The 18,023-nt window shown below is 40.7% G+C and overlaps 1 protein-coding gene across 6 annotated transcripts in view; it reads left to right on the forward strand.

Annotated features, from left to right (window-relative positions):
* Lclat1 (lysocardiolipin acyltransferase 1) overlaps positions 1 to 18,023 on the forward strand; it is a 120,922-nt gene that overhangs the window by 5,112 nt on the left and 97,787 nt on the right. The window contains exon 1 of one of the 6 annotated variants that reach the window (XM_029471250.1): positions 12,365 to 12,671. The exons of the other annotated variants lie outside the window; for them this stretch is intronic. Coding sequence (XP_029327110.1) covers positions 12,571 to 12,671 — 101 coding nt within the window. The 5' untranslated portion in view covers positions 12,365 to 12,570. Of the gene's footprint in view, positions 1 to 12,364; positions 12,672 to 18,023 lie in introns of those variants that run through there. 6 annotated transcript variants of the gene reach the window in all.

Below are 18,023 nucleotides of genomic sequence, written 5' to 3' on the forward strand. Positions count from 1 at the left end.
GGGAGCTGAACAGAGCACAAAGATGGCCTGCCTGTGAAAGTACATCATAGGAAACTGGCAAGGCAGGAGAAATGAGAATATGCATAGCCTTTCAGGGGAGGGACAGGAGAAGTAAGGCCCAGCCTGTGAGTTCTCAGCTGAGACTCATTTTATGCTGTGGGCAGTAAGGATTTATCAAGGGTGTTAAGTTGGAAGGCCTAGTAGTTCTTTTCTATCAGCTGGTTTTCCCTTCCTGGGAAGAGGAGCCTCAATTGAGAAAACGTCTTCATCAGATTGTTGGTAGGCAAGTCAGTGGGTCATGTTTTTGACATAATGATTGGTATGGAAGGGCCCAGCCTTTGAGGGGTGGTGCTACCCCTGGACAGATGGTTCAGAGCTGTATAAGAAAGCAGGCTGGGTAAGCCATGGGAGCAAGCCAGTAAGCAGCATTCATGTTTCCTCGGCCTCAGTTCTTGTCTCCAGATTCCTGCTTTGAGTTTCTGCCCTGACTTTCAAAACTCAGTGATGTGCTGTGACAGAGACTAGAAAATTGAAATAAACCCTCTCTTCCCTCATTGCTTTTGGTCACTGTGTTTTATCACAGCATTAGAAATTCTAGCTAAGCCGGGTGTGGTGGTGCACGCCTTTAATCCCAGCACTTGGGAGGCAGAGGCAGGAGGATTTCTGAGTTCGAGGCCAGCCTGGTCTACAAAGTGAGTTCCAGGACAGCCAGGGCTACACAGAGAAACCCTGTCTCAAAAAAAAAAAAAAAAAAAATTCTAGCTAAGATATATGGAGTACTATGTCTCTTTTAGAACTCTCTGTTCTGCTTATTTATTTATTTTATGTATATGAGTACATTGTCGCTCTCTTCAGACACACCAGAAGAGGGCATCAGATCGCATTACAGATGGTTGTGAACCACCATGTGGTTGCTGGGACTTGAACTCAGAACTTCTGGAAGAGCAGTCAATGCTCTCAACCGCTGAGCCACCTCTCCAGCTATTTATTTATTTTTGAGACAAGGTCTTACTGTAGCTCAGGCTTGCTGTAATACAAGGTTATCTTCCTGCCTCAGCTTATCGTGTGCTGGGAATACAGACTAATATGAGGTACCATGTCTAGTTATGTTCTTGGGAGGCGCCCTTAGTGACAGGATAGAAGAATAATTGAAGACCGTTTCATAATGCAGACCTGCTGTATAGGCTGTGCATAAGTGGCTGCAGAGCTGACTTTACATTCTATAAGTTTTGAAATCAGAATAGAATACGAAGTGGATTGGGTGTGAAGAGCTGGAGGGTGTGAGAGGCAGAGACAGAGAGGCAGAGAGGCAGTAAAACTGAATACTGCTGGGAGAATAGGTATTAGAATGTTTTTCTTATATTAGGCTTTTCTTGTTATTTTGAGCCCAGGCTAGTTCTTGAGTCTCTGTGTAGTTGAAGCTGATCTTGATTCTTGATCCTTTTGTCTTCAGCTATCAAATGATGGGATTATAGACACATATTTCCACCCTCAGTTTATTTTGGGTATGTATATATTTGCACAAAAGTGCTTTTATTGTGGAAGCAGTTGCTGATGAAATTAGCTGGATGGAAATGGATTTTGCAAATGTTTATAGCATTAGAGTAACTCAGCTTTCACAGCAGAACACTTTGCAGGGCAGTGGGCTCAGGGAGAAAGTGGGAACTTGGTACAGCTGCAGGATGTCATTTAGTTTGAATATGTTGCAGAAGCCTTTAAATCTTAAATACAAATCAGCACTCATAGGTAGATTAACCAGATTTACTCAAAGGATTAAGAAAGTCGTGACCTTAAAAAAAATGACCTTAAAAATGATTAATGTTTGTCTTTAGATTTCTTTAAACTCTCAAGCCACTAAGAGGATGAAGAGTAAAATAGAGACAGGAAGAAGCTATTTGTAATGAGACACTACTGTACACCTTCCAGGCTGGCTAAATATAAAAGATGATCCCTGCTAGTGTTGTGCATGTAGACCAGTCAGAAATCTTACATTGGTCGGAATGTAAAATGGTACTTAAGCCACTTTGACACACTGTGTCTCTGTTCACTCCTACCCATGATCCAGCTGTTCAACCCTAGCTATACTCATGAGAAACAAATGCACCTGTTTATTAAAAATCACATCCAAGAATGTTCATGGTATCTTATTAATAATAACCATAAAGGTACAGCAGCAGAATAGCTTAATAAATTGTGATGTATTTAAAAAAATGAAGCATTGCAAAAGCAATAGAAGTGTTTAGTGATCTCATTGGCATCAGGAGGCACACAACTGTGGAGGATAGAAGTCAGAGGAGTGGTTGTTCCAGGTCGGTGATCATTGTGGCAGGGAGCGGGCATGTCGGAAACCCCCGGAAGGTTGGAAATACTCTATATATTGTAAGTGGGCAAATGGACACACGAAGAGTCCGCTTACTTCAATTTTACGTGTCCATTTACCCACCCCCTGCTCTGACGAGCTTCGACAGTTGGTGTCTCCTGAGGGAGGAAGAGTCGTTTTTCTTTGGGGCTGTGAGCATTGGTAGCTGACCATGGTCTGGTGCGTTGCCCTACACCTGCGTACTTACAGGCAAGAGTAATTGTATCCAGTGCATTATTAAAAAGGGGGAGGGGGGCATATAGGAAGTGGAGGGAGAGTGAAAGTGAGTTTGACCAAAGTGTTTTATCCATATATGAAAATTTTAAATAAGAATATTGTGTGTGTGTTGGGTAGCTTTATGCCAATTTGGCACAAGCTAATGGCACCTGAGGAAAGGGAACCTCAGTTAAGAAAATGCTCCCTTATATAAGATGGGGCTATAGGCAAGCCTATAGAGCATTGACGTGTCTGTATGTGTGTGTGTGTGTGTTAGGGTGAGTTGGTTTAATTTTGATTGGACAGGTTAATTGGGGTAGCCATAAGGCAGCTTTTGTTTGCAGAACTAAATTTGCTAGCTGGACCTTGGCAGGTAGCCTTAGGAGGAGGAGGAAGTGGTGGAATAGGGGAATAGAACTTGGTGCCTAGCTTTGGGAATGGGGGAGGGCAAGGCCTGCCAGACCCATGTGTGCCGTGTTAGAGTCCTTTCGGTGGTGCTGTGTTAGTTTATATTGATTGGCAGTTTGGAATTTGGAGTCACCTAGGAGACAAGACTGTGCATCTCTCTAGAGATCATCTACATAGGTGATTGAGAAGGGAAGATCTGCTTTAACGATGCAGCACTATCCCACATGGGCTGAGATTCTGGGTTGACTAAAAAAGGAGAAAGTGGGCTGAGCAGGCTCTCTCTCCTCTCTGCTTCCCGACTGTGGATACAATGAAACCGGCTATCTCACTCTTCTGTAGCTGTGATTTGCCTACAGTAATACATGGGACTGTGAACCCAAACACACCCATCCTTCCTGTGAGAAAAGTAAGGACTACGGTACGTCCTGTGTCTTTTGTACTATTGTGATGCACATGCTCTCTTAGGATCGTCTTCTTTATGGTAAAGTGTAGTCTCTCATGAAAATGGGAGTATGTAAAGTTAGGGAGCATCCTGGCTAATTTTAGGTCAGCTGGACACAGCTGGAATTATCTGAAAGGAAGGAACCTCAGTTGAGAAATTGACTCCATATGATCTGGCCTTAAGCATTTTTTTAATGATTGATATGAAAGGGGCTCAGCCCATTGTGGGTGGGGCCATCCCTGGGCTGGTGGTCCTGGGTTCTATTTGAAAACAAGTTGAGCAAAAGGCCTAAGGAGCAAGTCAGGAAGCAGCACCCCTCCATGGCCTCTGCATCAGCTCCTGCCTCCCAGTTCCTGCCCTGCTTGAGTTCCAGTCCTGACTTCCTTTGGTGATGAACAGCAATGTGGAAGTGTAAGTCAGATAAAATCTTTCCTCCCCAACTTGCATTTTGGTCATAGTGTTTTGTTACAGCAATAGAAACTCTCACTAAGATGGGAGAAAAGATGGAAATTAGGGGTAGTTGAAATATTTTTTTTTTTTTTTTTTTTTTTTAAAGCTTGCCTCCTTGGAGTCTGGGTCTGGCTACACAGCTGAACCTAACTTTGAATTAATGCTAAGTCCAGGCTGGTCTTGAATTCCTGATCTCCCTGTTTCCACAGGCTTAGTGCTGAGACGGTGGACATGTACTACTTTGTCCAGCCTGTGCTCTGTGATTGCATGCCTGCTTCAACTCAGTGTCAATTAAAAATATGCAGCATTCTTGTGGCTTTATTTTTAAGGGATTGATTGAACAAAAATTATTTCCTGTATTACAAATTATGCCCAGGGTTTCTGAATATCCAGTATGATTTCCTGTGACTGCTTAGGGCCATTCTTTCTATGAGGTAGGATTGTTAAATGAGATCTCCCTTTTGCCCTTTCATACAATATTGCAATTGTCTTTGCATTTATTAAACAGACTTCATGCTTCGTAATATAATTTTGAAGTTTAGTTTGAAGAAAACTTCCCTTTCTCCCCTCCTTTTCCCCTCCCTCGTGTCCCTGAGTTCCTGCATAGGGTCTCTATGTAGCTAGGCTGGCCATTGACCCAAGGTGCCTGGTCCTCCGTGATGAGAGTTAAGTTGGGAGCCACCTCACTGGCCTAAAACTCAGGTTGTGCAATAAAGCCAGTTGGTTTAGAAACAAGTGTTTTGTTCTCTAGCAATGGCAGTGGAGAAGAGAAACAGGGCTGGAGGACTTGATAGTAGCCAGGCCGTGCCACAACAGCCTTACTCACCAGCTTTAGTTATGGTAGTAATAAAGTCAGCATGGTCTAGCCTCCATTCCCTTCTAAGACTAGATATACTAGAAGCCAGAGTTTCTCTTTGTTACTGTGACAACGAGTTCTTGTCTTTGGAAGGGACTGATCTTCATTGGAACTGAGTCTTTATTAGATTCAGTTGATCCCAAAGTTCTATGTATTCCTTTTTGAATCTAGAATTTCATCAAGTCTCAGAAAAAGGAGAATCATATATTCTTACTTTGAATTAAGAACTCTTAAATGTCTGGCTTTGTCAGACTTTGGGTTATTTTCAAACCCACCATCCTGTGGGCTGCCTACAGTTAGGTGGTCTCCCACTTCAGCTCACCCAATCTAGGTAGTCCTAGACACATGGACAAAGGCTGGTTTCCTAGGTGATTCTAGATCCTGTCAAGTTAACAATATTAACCGTCTGTTGGCTGTTTTCACAGTATAAATCTGCCAATTTGCAAACAGGAAATCTTTTTACTTTTTAGTGTCTTCAATATATTTCTTAAGTGTTTTATAGTTTTTATGGTGAGGCCTTTTATGTCATTGGGTAGGTTTATGCTTAGAATGTTTTCTTCTTTGACACTATTGTTGAGTGAGATTGTCTTCCTGATTGCTTTCTCAGTGAGTTTTTTTGTTTATTTGTTTGTTTTGTTTTGTTTTTATTTTTTTGAGACAGGGTTTTTCTATGTATCTCTGGATGTCCTGGAATTCACTCTGTAGACCAAACTGGCCTCAAACTCAGAGATTTTTGTGCCTCTGCTTCTCAAGTGCTAGTATTAATGGTGCCCCCACCCCCTCTACCCCATTTTTTTCCTCTGTAAAAAGCTACTGATCCTGTATAATTTTCTATCTTCCTATTTTGCTGAAAAGGTTCTAGACTTATGGAGTTTCAAGGATCTCTCAATTATAAAATCATATCTGCAAGAAGGAATAATTCAATTTATTTTTTAAATTGTGTCGCCTTTGTTTCTCTCTCTTGCTTCATTTCTTTGGCTATAATTGCAAACACTGTGCTGGATAAAAGTGGTGAGAATGGATATACTTAGAGGATGTGAATATGCTTTGAAAGTCATTCAGCCTGCGGAAGTAATATTTGTTAATTTATAAGTAAAGAAACAAGATTTATAATGTCTGTTACTCTTTTTCCTAGCCTAAAGCCTACCTCCTTTCAGAAACTAGTCAGGTGAAGAGCCAGGTGCAGTGATATGTGCTGGTGGTCCTAGCACTAGGAGGATCGGTAATTTGAAGCTCGTCCACATAGTGAATTCCCATTCATTTTGGTCTACATGATGAGACTTGTCTCACAAACCCCAAGATACACACATAGCCAAGATAAAGAGCAGTTTTGCCCAAGGCCATGTTTCTGTTGCTCTTGACAGACACATCCCCTCCCTTCTTTGACTTCTGACAAATACCAATCTGTCTTCTGTTCCTGCAGTTTTGTCAGCAGAGGAATGTTTTAGCAGTGGATTTAAACAACATTCAGGCTGTGGGATTTGGCTTTTGTTCACCCCCATTTGGCGTAACTCCCCCTAGATTCATTTTAGTTATTGCCTGAGCTTTTCTCATCCTCAGCATTCCTTCGTCTTCTTAGCATTCCTTCAGATGGATATGCACACTGAAGGGCATCTGTGTTCCTTCTAGTGTTTGGCTCTTAGAAACAAGCTGCTAGGAACATTTGTGTATATGTTGTTATGCGAATGTAAATTTTCACTTCACCAGAGTAAATACCCAGCAGGGTAGTTGCTGGGCCATATGGAGGTTGCATAGAATTGTGGGTTTATTTCTGAGCCCTCAGCTCTGTTTCCTGGGTCAGTTTGTTTCATTTTAGTACCACACTGTCTTCATTGCTCTTACTTTGTACTGAATTTTGAAAACGGAAACATAAATCCCATTTTATTCTTTAAAAAATAATTTTTCATTCCATTTATTCTAAAGTGTGTGTGTGTGTGTGTGTGTGTGTGTGTGTATACATGTGTACAGGCTGTGTGGAGGTCAGAGAACAACTTTCAGGAGTTGATTTTTGTCCTTGTGTGTCCCTGGAGTCAAACTCAGGCTGTCAGGCTGACCTGTCTTGTGTCTTCCTCTCGCATTTCCTCCTTCCTTTCTTCCTTTCTTTCTCTCTTCCTCTTCCTCCTCTTCCTCTTCTTTTTTTGTATTATACAAAGGGTCTATATTTGTAAGCCCAGGCTAGCCTAGAAGTCGCTGTATAGCCCAGCCTGGCTGGGATTACACATGACCATGGTCTGCTCTCTCTGGTCAGTTTTGAATGACCTTTTCACTTAGCATGATATTTTTAGGGTTTGTATGTGCAGTGTCTCTGTTACTTTGCTGCTGTTGTGACAAAATAACAGGACCAAAGTAAGTTATAAAGAAAACATTTAATGAGGCTCACTGTCTCCTTGCGTTGGCTAGCACTTTTAGTGTTATGTTCATGATGGGGAGTGGAGGGGGGGAGAGGTGGAGAGGGGGAGAGGGAGAAGAGGGAGAGCGAGGGAGGCAGGGAAGGAGGGTCTCAGACAGACTGACTGACTGTGTGGTACTTCATAGTGTTTTTCTGGTTGCTGCATTAAGGTAATACTAGCTTCGTTAAAACAATTGAAGTGCTTCCAGTTCATCATCTGCTTTTTAGGAGACCTTGTGTAGAACTAGTTTTAATTCTTTAGTCATTTGGTAGAGTTCTCTGATGAAACAGTCTGAGCTAGGAGGGTTTTTTTTTTTTTTTTTTTTTTCAGAAGACTTTTAGATCTGAGTTCAGTTTCCATGATTATTATGGGACTATTCAAAATTATCCATTTCTTTTGAGTGATTCGTGTTACTTGGTGCTTTTGAGGAATTGGCCCATGGGCACATAGATAGGACTCCTCATTCCTGCTAAGCAGGTGTGGAAGTTTCAGTGTCACAAGGCTGCTTAAATCTAACTGATGTGATAATTGTCTCATTACTGCTACTCCTGGCATCAGAGCCTTGACTCTCTAGAAGTATATCACAGAAGGCAGGTTTTAAGGATTTATAACCTTGCCCTTTGTCTTATGTTTTTGATTTCTGTGGTAAAACACCAGTACCAAATGTAATATGGAAAGGAAATGTTTATGTTGTTTTACAATTTTGCATCATAGTCCATCACTGGAGGAGGTCAGGACAGGAACTCAAGACAGGAACCTGGAGGCAGGAACTGAAGCGGAGACCATGGAGGAGTGCTACTTACTGGCTTGCTCCTATGACTTTCTCAGCCTGCTTTCTTATACTATCAGTTCACTCTACTTGGGAATGGTACCACTGACTGTACTGGGCCCTCCTATGTTACTCATTGACCAAAAAAAGTCCTATAGACAATTTGATGGAGGCATTTTTTTTCTTTTTTCAATTGAAGTTCCTCTTCTTAGGCAACAATAGCTTGTGTCAAGTTGACAAAAACTAACCAGGACATTTTGTGCTCTCTCTTTCTTCCTGTGTGAGGTTGGCGTGCCCTTTCGGCTTCTTGCTCTTGCCATGCCATGCCTTCCTTGCCCTGATAGACCATCCATCTGGAACAACTAGCCAAATAAACTTTCTTCCTTAAGGTATTGTGGTGGATAGTATATGCTCAGGCCCAGGGAGTGGCAGGATTAGAAGGTGTGGCCTTGTTGGAGTAGGTGTGTCACTGTTGGTGAGAACCCTCAGCGTAGATCCCTGGAAGTCAGTCTTCCACTAGCTGCCTTCAGATGAAGATGTAGATCTCTCAGCTCCTCCTGCACTATGCTTGACTGGATATTGCCATGCTTACCGCCTTGATGATAATGGACTGAACCTCGAACCTGTAAGTCAGCCCCAATTAAATGTTGTCCTTTATAAGACTTGCACTGGTCATGGTGTCTGTTCACAGCAGTAAAACCCTAACTAAGACAGATGTTTTGTACGTGGTAATTTTTACCATAGCAACAGAAAAGTACCCAATATAGATATTGGGGTGTTGCTGCGATAGACCTGACCATGTTGTTTTGTAGAGCAGTGCAGAGAATAAGTCCTCATGGAATGCTTGGGGAGATGCTGAACACTGGTAGGCCTGGTCATGCTCTTCAGGGAGTGGGAGCCAGGAAGGGCTGAGTCTCTTAATGGAGGGATCCTTACTGGAGCTTCCTGGGCAGTGTAAGGTAAGTGGGGAGGTGAGAGTTGAGAGAGTTCAAAGATTGTCTTTTGCATTGGCTTTCCTTCTGTACTTAAAATGTTTCCTTAAGGGCTCTCTGGCCAGAGGGCTGTGTGGGTGCAGGTGGTGAAGGTAGTGGTATGAGACTGGGGAATTCCAGGGCTGGGAGGCACTCCAGTAGGAGTGTTTGCCTAGCATAGGCAGGGCTCTGGGTTTGATTTCTATCACTAAAGGAGGAGAAAAAAAAAAGTTCAGTTAGAGGCAATCCTCCGAGGCTAAGGACTTAGCGTGATTGCTACGTGACATTTACACAGTTTGGAAAGTAAGAGTAGTCTAGGCTGGTCTTGAACCTGTAGTCCTGGCTTACCTTTCTTAACAGCTGGGGTTACAGGCCTGTGCCACATATCCAGCCCAGCTTATGTTGAAGGGCACATACTGACACTTGACATCACTGGCTTATGGCATTAGCTCTTTTTTTTTTTTTTTATAAAAAGATATTTTCTTTATTTACATTTCAAATGTTATCCCCTTTCCAGGTGGGTTTCCCATCCACCCCCCCCCATCCCATCCTATCCTCCCTCCCCCTGCTCACCAACCCACTCACTCCTGCTTCCCTGTCCTGGCATTCCCCTACACTGGGGCATTGAGCCTTCATAGGACCAAGGGGCCTCTCCTCCCATTGATGTCGGACAAAGTCATCTTCTGCTACATATGCGTCTGGAGCATGGGTCCCTCAATGTGTACTCTTTGGGTGGTAGTTTAGCCCCTGGGAACTCTGAGGGTTGGTTCATATTGTTGTTCCTCCTATGGGGCTGCAAATCCCTTCAGCTCCTTTCTCTAGCTCCTCCATTGGGGATCCTGTGCTCAGTCCAATGGATGGCTGTGAGCATCCACCTCTGTATTTGTCAGGCACTGGCAGAGCCTCTCAGGAGACAGCTATATCAGGCTCCTGTCAGCAAGCACTTGTTGGCATCCAGAATAATCTCTGGGTTTGGTAATGTATATGGGATAGATCCCCAGGTGGAGCAGTCTCTAGATGGCCTTTCCTTCAGTCTCTGCTCCACACTTTGTCTCTGTATCTCCTCCCATGGGTCTTTGTTCCCCCTTCTAAGAGGGACTGAAGTATCCACACTTTTGTCTTCCTTCTTGAGCTTCATTTGGTCTGTGAATTGTATCTTGAGAATTCTGAACTTTTGGGCTAATATCCACTTATCAGTGAGTGCATACCATGTGTGTTCTTTTGTGATTGGGTTACCTCTATTTTCTTTTTTTTTTTTTTGTTTTTTGTTTTTCGAGACAGGGTTTTTCTGTATAGCCCTGGCTGTCCTGGAACTCACTTTGTAGACCAGGCTGGCCTCGAACTCAGAAATCCGCCTGCCTCTGCCTCCCGAGTGCTGGGATTAAAGGCGTGCGCCACCACGCCCGGCTTATTTTCTTTTTTTTAAGATTTATTTATTTTTTTTTTTATGTATATAAGTACACTGTAGCTGTACAGATGGTTGTGAGCCTTCATGTGGTTGTTGGGTATTGAATTTTAGGACCTCTGCTCGCTCCAGTCAACTCTGTTTGGTCCGAAAGATTTATTTATTATTATACAAAAGTACACTGTAGCTGACTTCAGATGCACCAGAAAAGGGCGTCAGATCTCATTACAGATGGTTGTGAGCCACCATGTGGTTGCTGGGATTTGAACTCAAGACCCCAGGAAGAGCAGTCAGTGCTCTTACCCACTGAGCCATTTCACTAGCCCAAGATGATATTTTCTATCCATTGCGCCACTGGCCCAGTGCTAAGATGATATTTTCTAGTTCCATCCATTTGCCTAAGAATTTCATGAAGTCATTGTTTTTAAAAACCGAGTAGTATTCCATTGTGTAAATGTACCACATTTTCTGTATCCATGATTATGCCATGATTAATATCCAATTGAAAATAATAGCTAGGTATTAGTAACATATATAATATGTTATTATAACATAAAACCTAATATATAACTATCCTTCACACAACTGCAAAAACATTTTAAATTTGGGATATATATATTTAAAATATATGTTTATAGAACATAAAATATTTATATAATATCTATATGTTTATATATTTATAATATATAGATACATATACATTCTATTTATATAGGCTATAAGTATATATGTAATATATTTATGTTATATAATATATACTATATATAGATAGTACATAAATATATTTATGTATTATATACATATATATTTAAATATGTATATATATTTGGTATATATATTCATTGCATAAGTTCTGTAACTCTAGAGAACCTTGAGTAATACACAAGCCCATAGGTATGTGAAGTAGGAGTGGTTTTGTTGGATCTTGCTCTTTCCCTAGTTTGATCTGATTTTACTCCCAGGCAGTGAGTATCAGAATTAAATAGAATTAATTGTGGGGCATCTGGCTGGTGTTGAATCTGATGCTACTTCTAGGAAATGAGTGCAAAATCAATAAAACTGACAAGGCATCTGGCTGGTGTCAGAGTGTAGTGTGTGTGCGTCAGGAACTGTGGCAGTGGACTCTGCATCTTTTCATGTAGTACCTTAGGAAGGGCAGGCCTGCTGTTATCTCCCTTGTCCTTTTGGTAGGAAGGGTGCAGTCATATTAGTTCAGGACCACAGAACTAGATGTTTATGGGAGAATTCTCTGTTTTCTGACCACAGACCTCATTTCTTAACCTTTGTGCTGAGCCAACTGCTGTTCTTGCTTTAGGGATTAAAACCCCCCTCTGAACTGGCAGGTGTGATCTTTGCATTTATTTCATTTTGTTTTGAGACAGGGTCTGATATGAAGCATAGGACACATGTGTATATCCATGTGCTGGAATTTCATGAATGGGCTACAGAGCTTCACCATCATTTTTGAGCTCAGAGCTTCAGTTGCTCCCCTATTGCAGGATAATAATTGTACTGGCTGTTTGTGTGTCAACTTGACGAAGGCTGGAGTTATCACAGAGAAAGGAGCTTCAGTTGGGGATGTGCCTCCATGAGATCCAGCTGTGGGACATTTTCTCAATTAGTGATCAAGTAGGGAGAGCCCCTTGTGGGTGGTGCCATCTCTGGGCTGGTAGTCTTGGTTCTTTAAGAGAGCAGGCTGAGCAAGCCAGGGGAAGCAAGCCAGTAAAAAACATCTCTCCATGGGATCCAGAAGATGATGAGTGGAAGTGTAAGCTGAATTAAACCCTTTCCTCCCCAACTTGGTTCCTGGTTATGATGTTTTGTCCAGGAATAGAAACCCTGGCTAAGACAATACCTGTACTCTTTATGCAGTCACTTAAGTCCCAAAGTGACATCACTGTCCAGACTTTATATGAACTAAGTAAACACTTGTTGTATTTTTGGATAGGCCACTTTGTGTCTACAGGGGATGCAATATGTGGGTTCTGGCCCCCTGTAAACTATAATGGGAGGTCAGGAAAAGGATGTTGGCATAAAAATAGCACACACAAACCACGTGAGTAGTTCTGGAGGTCAAAAGAGGAGCAGCTGCATGGAGCAGGGCTGTTGGAGGCTGTCCTGCAGACTGTAAGGTTTTGAGAGCTGTGGCTCAGCAGGTGATGGTCTATGCACAGAAGATGGGAGCAAAGGGATTGGAGGAGATGTGGGATTAGAGCTGATGGCAGAGGCTACTGCACCTTACATGGAGGGATCCTTTTCTTGTGTTAGAGTGGTGTCTTGCCCTCAGATGAGTCTTGAAAAGTTATGCTATGTTTTTGCCAGCTGAATTTTTGCCAGATCTTGCTTCTTTGCCCACCTTTTAAACATACTGAGTGTTGTGTAGGGCCAACCAGTGATAAGATTGGGTGAGTATGTTAGTCACAATTTTACTGAAAACAATGCATAAGTATTATTTTGTTTTACCATTTTATGTGTTATCTGAGCTTACCAAAGGAGGCTTTAAATTATAAAAATTCCAAAGCCAGTCTGAAGAAGGAAGCGTTCTTTAGCTTGAGTGAGTTCTGTAAGTATTGTAAAGTGTATTGTGTGTGAACTCACATGGCTACCATGTGTGGCTCATTCAGTGGAGTGGGTTGATGGCACTGTCCCAACTCTCCAGAGCAGAGAGGTTTGCTGCTGGTCACTTGTCCTCTGTCTTTGAAGACACAGAAACTTTAGTTGATTTTGGTTTGAAAATTAGCTATGTTATGTAACATAATACACTTTGGGGAAAAATAATATATAAAGAACAGTTAAAATCACAGTCTTATTTGTGCTGTGTAGTTTTTAGTTATATAGTTACACAATTTGTACCCATGTTTTTCACTAACTTATATTACCACTTCTTTCCCGTATCATTTTTTCTTTGCTGTTGTTTTTTATGACTTCTATTAATACATAAACAACATCATGTATAAAGTTTGGGACGATTTTTCCCCTTTTTTCATTTACCGTTTTGTAAGTTGCTCCTTTTCCTTCATCGATGACTTTCTAAGTTAGTGAATTCTTGTGCTTCAGTGTTTAAACCTGGCCCCGCAGTGCTCTTTTACATAGCTGTTGATCATTAGGTGTTTATTTTCTGCAGATGTAGTTGTGTGTGTGTGTGTGTTATATGCACATATGTGCAGGTGGGAGAGGCCAGAAGAGGAGGACATTAGCTCCCCTGGCGCTGGAGTTCCTGTGACTGAGCCACATTACTTGGTCTGGGAACTGAACTTGGGTCTGTGTACACTGTTGGAGCAGTGCACACTCCTAATGCTTGAGCCGGCTCACCAGTTCCCGTTTCTTTATTGATGGGCATTTTACTCTTATAGTTTTCATGGACACATCGTACTCCAGTAAGTTATTTATTCGTTTACAAATTTATTGTGTTGGAATTGAATTCATGGCCTCTCTTCCATTGAGGTGTAACCCCAGGCATCAGTGAAGATCTTCCCTATACACTTTCTCAGGTTTTTTGTACGATAGAAAATGTGAATGATATTTTTGGTTATAAATATATATGTACTTTAAAAGTGCCAGCCTCACTGTGTTGCTTTTTAGAGGAGCCCCATCTGTTAGCCTGTAGTCATAGGGTGCTTGCCTCGTTCCCTGTGTGCTCACTTCTACTAGATATTATCACTGACAAATAGGAGAGACTAGTAATTGAAAACATGGCTCATACTGTCTTAATTTGATTTTTGTGCATGTTTTCTCATATGAAACTATTTTGATACTTTGCCCATTTTTCCTATTGTTATATTTTATTCTAATTCTGTAGTGCTTTCATAGTTTACATGTAACTCTTTAATTCATCTGGAATTTATTTTGATTTTATGGAATGAAAACTGCTTGATTCTGGAGGAGGTTCAAGGGCTAGTGGGCCTTGAAATTGTCTGGAAAAATTTAGAGGGTAAAAATAAACTTGTTGCCATTGGAAAATAGTTTGTTTCAGATTTATTTAAAACCTTAATATTACCCAACTCTAAATTCTGTTTGTAAGAGAAGAGCCTTCTCTGTTAGTGTAGCAGAAAGAGACAGCTGGGTTCTTAGTGTGCATGTCAGATGCATGCTTACAGGTAATTCAGAACAAACTGCATTTGAGCCGAATTGCATCCTCTTTTTACAGAAGAGATGAAACTGTTGTATTCAAAGTACAACCATCTTTTGCCATGTGATAGCTTTGTATATGTCTGATGCGATGTTTGGGTTTCAGTAGGATTTGCTTCTAGGGAAGAAGCTTTGTAGTCTAAGGTCTGGAGGCTAATATGCATTGTTTTCTGTGGCAATGGGAGGTCTTGACTATTTGAGATTCTGGAGTAGGATACCAATCTTGAGTTGTGTGGATAGGGCCTGTAGGAGGTCACATACATGCTTAGAAGTGGGAGGTAGAGGGACATAATGCACAGAAGAACAGGGGCAGTGACCACAGAGGCAGAGGTTGGAAGGAGATGGTCATAAGTCAAGGAATTTTGGCGGCTGTATGAGGCAAGAGGTATGTTGTTCTTTCCAACATGGAGGAAAGATGGCATATACCTGAATTTTGGTCCAGTGATGCTATTTCAGATATTTGGTCCCAAGATTAAAGAATAAACTGTTAAGCCAGTGAGAAATTTATTACTACAGATGTAGAAAACTGCTATATTCTAATGTGAGGATTAGCTGTCTCCTGTTAATAACAAGATCTTGTTTCTCTTTATTAATTAGCTATCAAAAGTTAACTTTCAGGCTGGAGAGATGACTCAGAGGTTAAGAGCACTGACTGCTCTTGACTGCTCTTCCAGAGGTCCTGAGTTCAATTCTCAGCAACCACATGGTGGCTCACAACCATCTGTAATGGGCATCTGATGCCCTCTCCTGGTGTGTCTGAAGACAGGGACAGTACATAGAATAAATAACCTTTTTTTTTTAAAGTTAATTTTCTGTTAACTTTTCACTTATATTTCATATGAATTTGAAAGTTATTTTTTAATGTGTTTGGAAAAAGAGCACTAGAGTTTTGATAGTAATTGTATTGCCTCTATAAATTGCTTTGTGTTTTATTGCCAAATTCATAAATATGGGATTCTTTCTAAATATTTAAATTGTCTTTAGTTTCTTTTGGCAGTGCTTTGTAGTTTTTAGTTTAGTTTCCTGTCCTTGGTTGAATTTATTCTTAGGTTTTGTGTGTACTTGTAAAAAGCGACTTGTTTTTGTAAGTTCTTTTTTGGTTTATTTTTATCTCCCTCCCTCCCTCCATCACTCCCTCCACCCCTCCCTCCATCTCCCTCTTCCTACTTTTTCCTTCCTTCCCCTGTCTGTCTGTCTGTCTGTCTGTCTGTCTGTCTGTCTTCTCCCCCTCCCTCTCTCTCTCTCCCTCTATCAAAGGGTTTTACTGCAAACCCTGCACTTGAACTCTTTTTGGTAGATGAGGCTGGCCTTAAATTTATGGTAATCTTTGTGTCTTATCCTCTCAAGATTACAGGTATTGAACCTCATGCCCAGCTCACACTTGACTTTTGCATGTTGAGTTCTATTCCCTGCAACTTTTCTGAATTTATTAGCTTCTCTGGTATTTTGTAATTTCTGAGGTTTGCAGACTGGGGACCATGTCTTGTAGAGATTACACTTTCCTTTCTGACTTGGATGAGTTTTAGTGACTTCTGTGACTAGTCCTGGCTAGAACTCCCCGACACAGAGCTGAGGAGCAGTGGGGAGAGTTCCTTGTGTTCCTGACTTTACTCATTCAGTTGTTCATCCTGGAATATGACTTCAACTTTTTCATTTATAAAATCGTTATAAATTGAGTTAATCGCTAACCTTTAGGAAGGTAATTTATTATTTTTTGCTAGTCTCAAATTTTAGAGTAGAAGAAATTTTCATACCATTGTAATTTTTGTAGTTAGCAGTTTCACAGTCTGGAGTACACAGAATCGTCAATGAAAAGAAGTCAAAGGCTATGGAAGCTTGGGGCTCCGTGGACTGGAGGCTCCCCCTCCCCCCCTCCTCTGGATTCTGGCATTTGGTCAGTACAGCTGCTTCTGATGCTTCTCTTTTCCTCACTGCTTACAGAAATGGAAACCCTCCTAGGTTAGCCTTTCAAGCCTTAAACATTTTTGCATGCATGTTTGTATCTAGCTTCGTTTGAAGTAGCTCTCCTAAGCATTAGCCAGTTTCTTTGTCTGATGCTTTTGTTTACACTGGAAAAAAGGACGATGGCCACTAGTGCTGAGTCAGAAGAGTGGAGAATATTTTATGTCCTAAAGTTAGGTCATGCATAGTTCTTGCATTTATTAAACTGTCTTATTATTTGTCTTTTGGTTATTTTGATAGCATTTAGTTAGGATCTACTCAAATATTTCTGATGGACTAGATTTTATATGTGTATGAAAATTATGTTTGTGTATATAAATGCATACAAGACATTTGTGTGTTTAGAATGTAGAATACATGTATTATACTTAATACTTACAAATACACATACACACACACACACACACACACACAGTTCTGAACAAAGAAAACAGGCCAATCTTGTAAAGAACTTGAGTTTAAATTTATTACAAGGGGTAGCAAGAGGCTTCCCTGTAAGGGCACTTGATGCCATGTTTGATAACACGAGTCAGTCCTGGAACACACATGGTAGAAGGAGAAAACCGATTTCCACCAGTTGTATTCTAACTTCCACATGTGCACATTTAAGCAAACACTTATATGTATAATAAATAGAAGAATTTAAATAAAAAGAAATTTATTATGATATAAAATTTTTATTATTATTATTGTATATTTGTGTGTATAGAGTGCAGGACCATACATGCCGTGATGGAGGTCAGAGGTCAACTTTTGGGGTTGCTTCTCTTCTTCCCACCATTGATTCTGGGGATCAGACTTGGAATGAGGCTTGTTCAGCAAGCATTTCTTACCAGCAAAGCCATCTTGCCTGCCCAGTTTTTTGTTTTTTCCATTATTTTTGTGGGTAGAGAAAGGAGTAGAGTATGTGATGATTTTGATGCCACCCGACTGTTCAGGCTTGAGTCATCTGCATCCATGTTGTCTATATCTTTCTCATGCCTTCTCTTACCATAATTACTATCTTAGAACTTTGTGGAACAAACCAGACTTTGGTATGAATTTCTTTCTTAGTGGAGTAAAAAAAAACAACAATCTCCTGTTACAGATGGCTTGGTGAGCACAGGTACATTGACAGACTGACTGTGGCAGTTTAAACCTGTACAGGGCAAGTCTGCCATACTCCTCTGTAAAGGGGATTGTGCTACTGGATTGAGCATTTAATGTCCTCAGTTGCCAGAACTGTTTCAAAGGATTTCTAAGTTCACAGTAAAGATGTGTGGGCAGGGAATACTGGGGTTTCTGGAACCATCTTTCTGTTATCTACACACCGGTAATGGATTTTAAGATTGTGAAACCAAGTTTCGTGTTTTCATCCAGTGCTCAGGACTTAATTCTTCATAAAGGGATGATGCTTTTCTTTTTTTTTTTTTTTGAAATCATTAATAACTGACTCAAGCAGTTTATTGGCATTTAGGTGAAGAAATGAAAAAATATAACAGATACAAATATAAAATATAAAAAATGAGTGAAAATATAAAACAAACTTAAAATTAAAATACACTTTAAAAATATAAAAATATGTTAATAGTTGTTACCCTGTCCATACTACTATTATTCAATTTAATATATATATATATATATTTCCTTTTTTTAAAATTTTTAATATTTTTATTACGTATTTTCCT

The sequence above is a fragment of the Mus caroli genome, chromosome 17, assembly GCF_900094665.2.
Source record: "Mus caroli chromosome 17, CAROLI_EIJ_v1.1, whole genome shotgun sequence".
Classification (NCBI taxonomy): domain Eukaryota; kingdom Metazoa; phylum Chordata; class Mammalia; order Rodentia; family Muridae; genus Mus; species Mus caroli.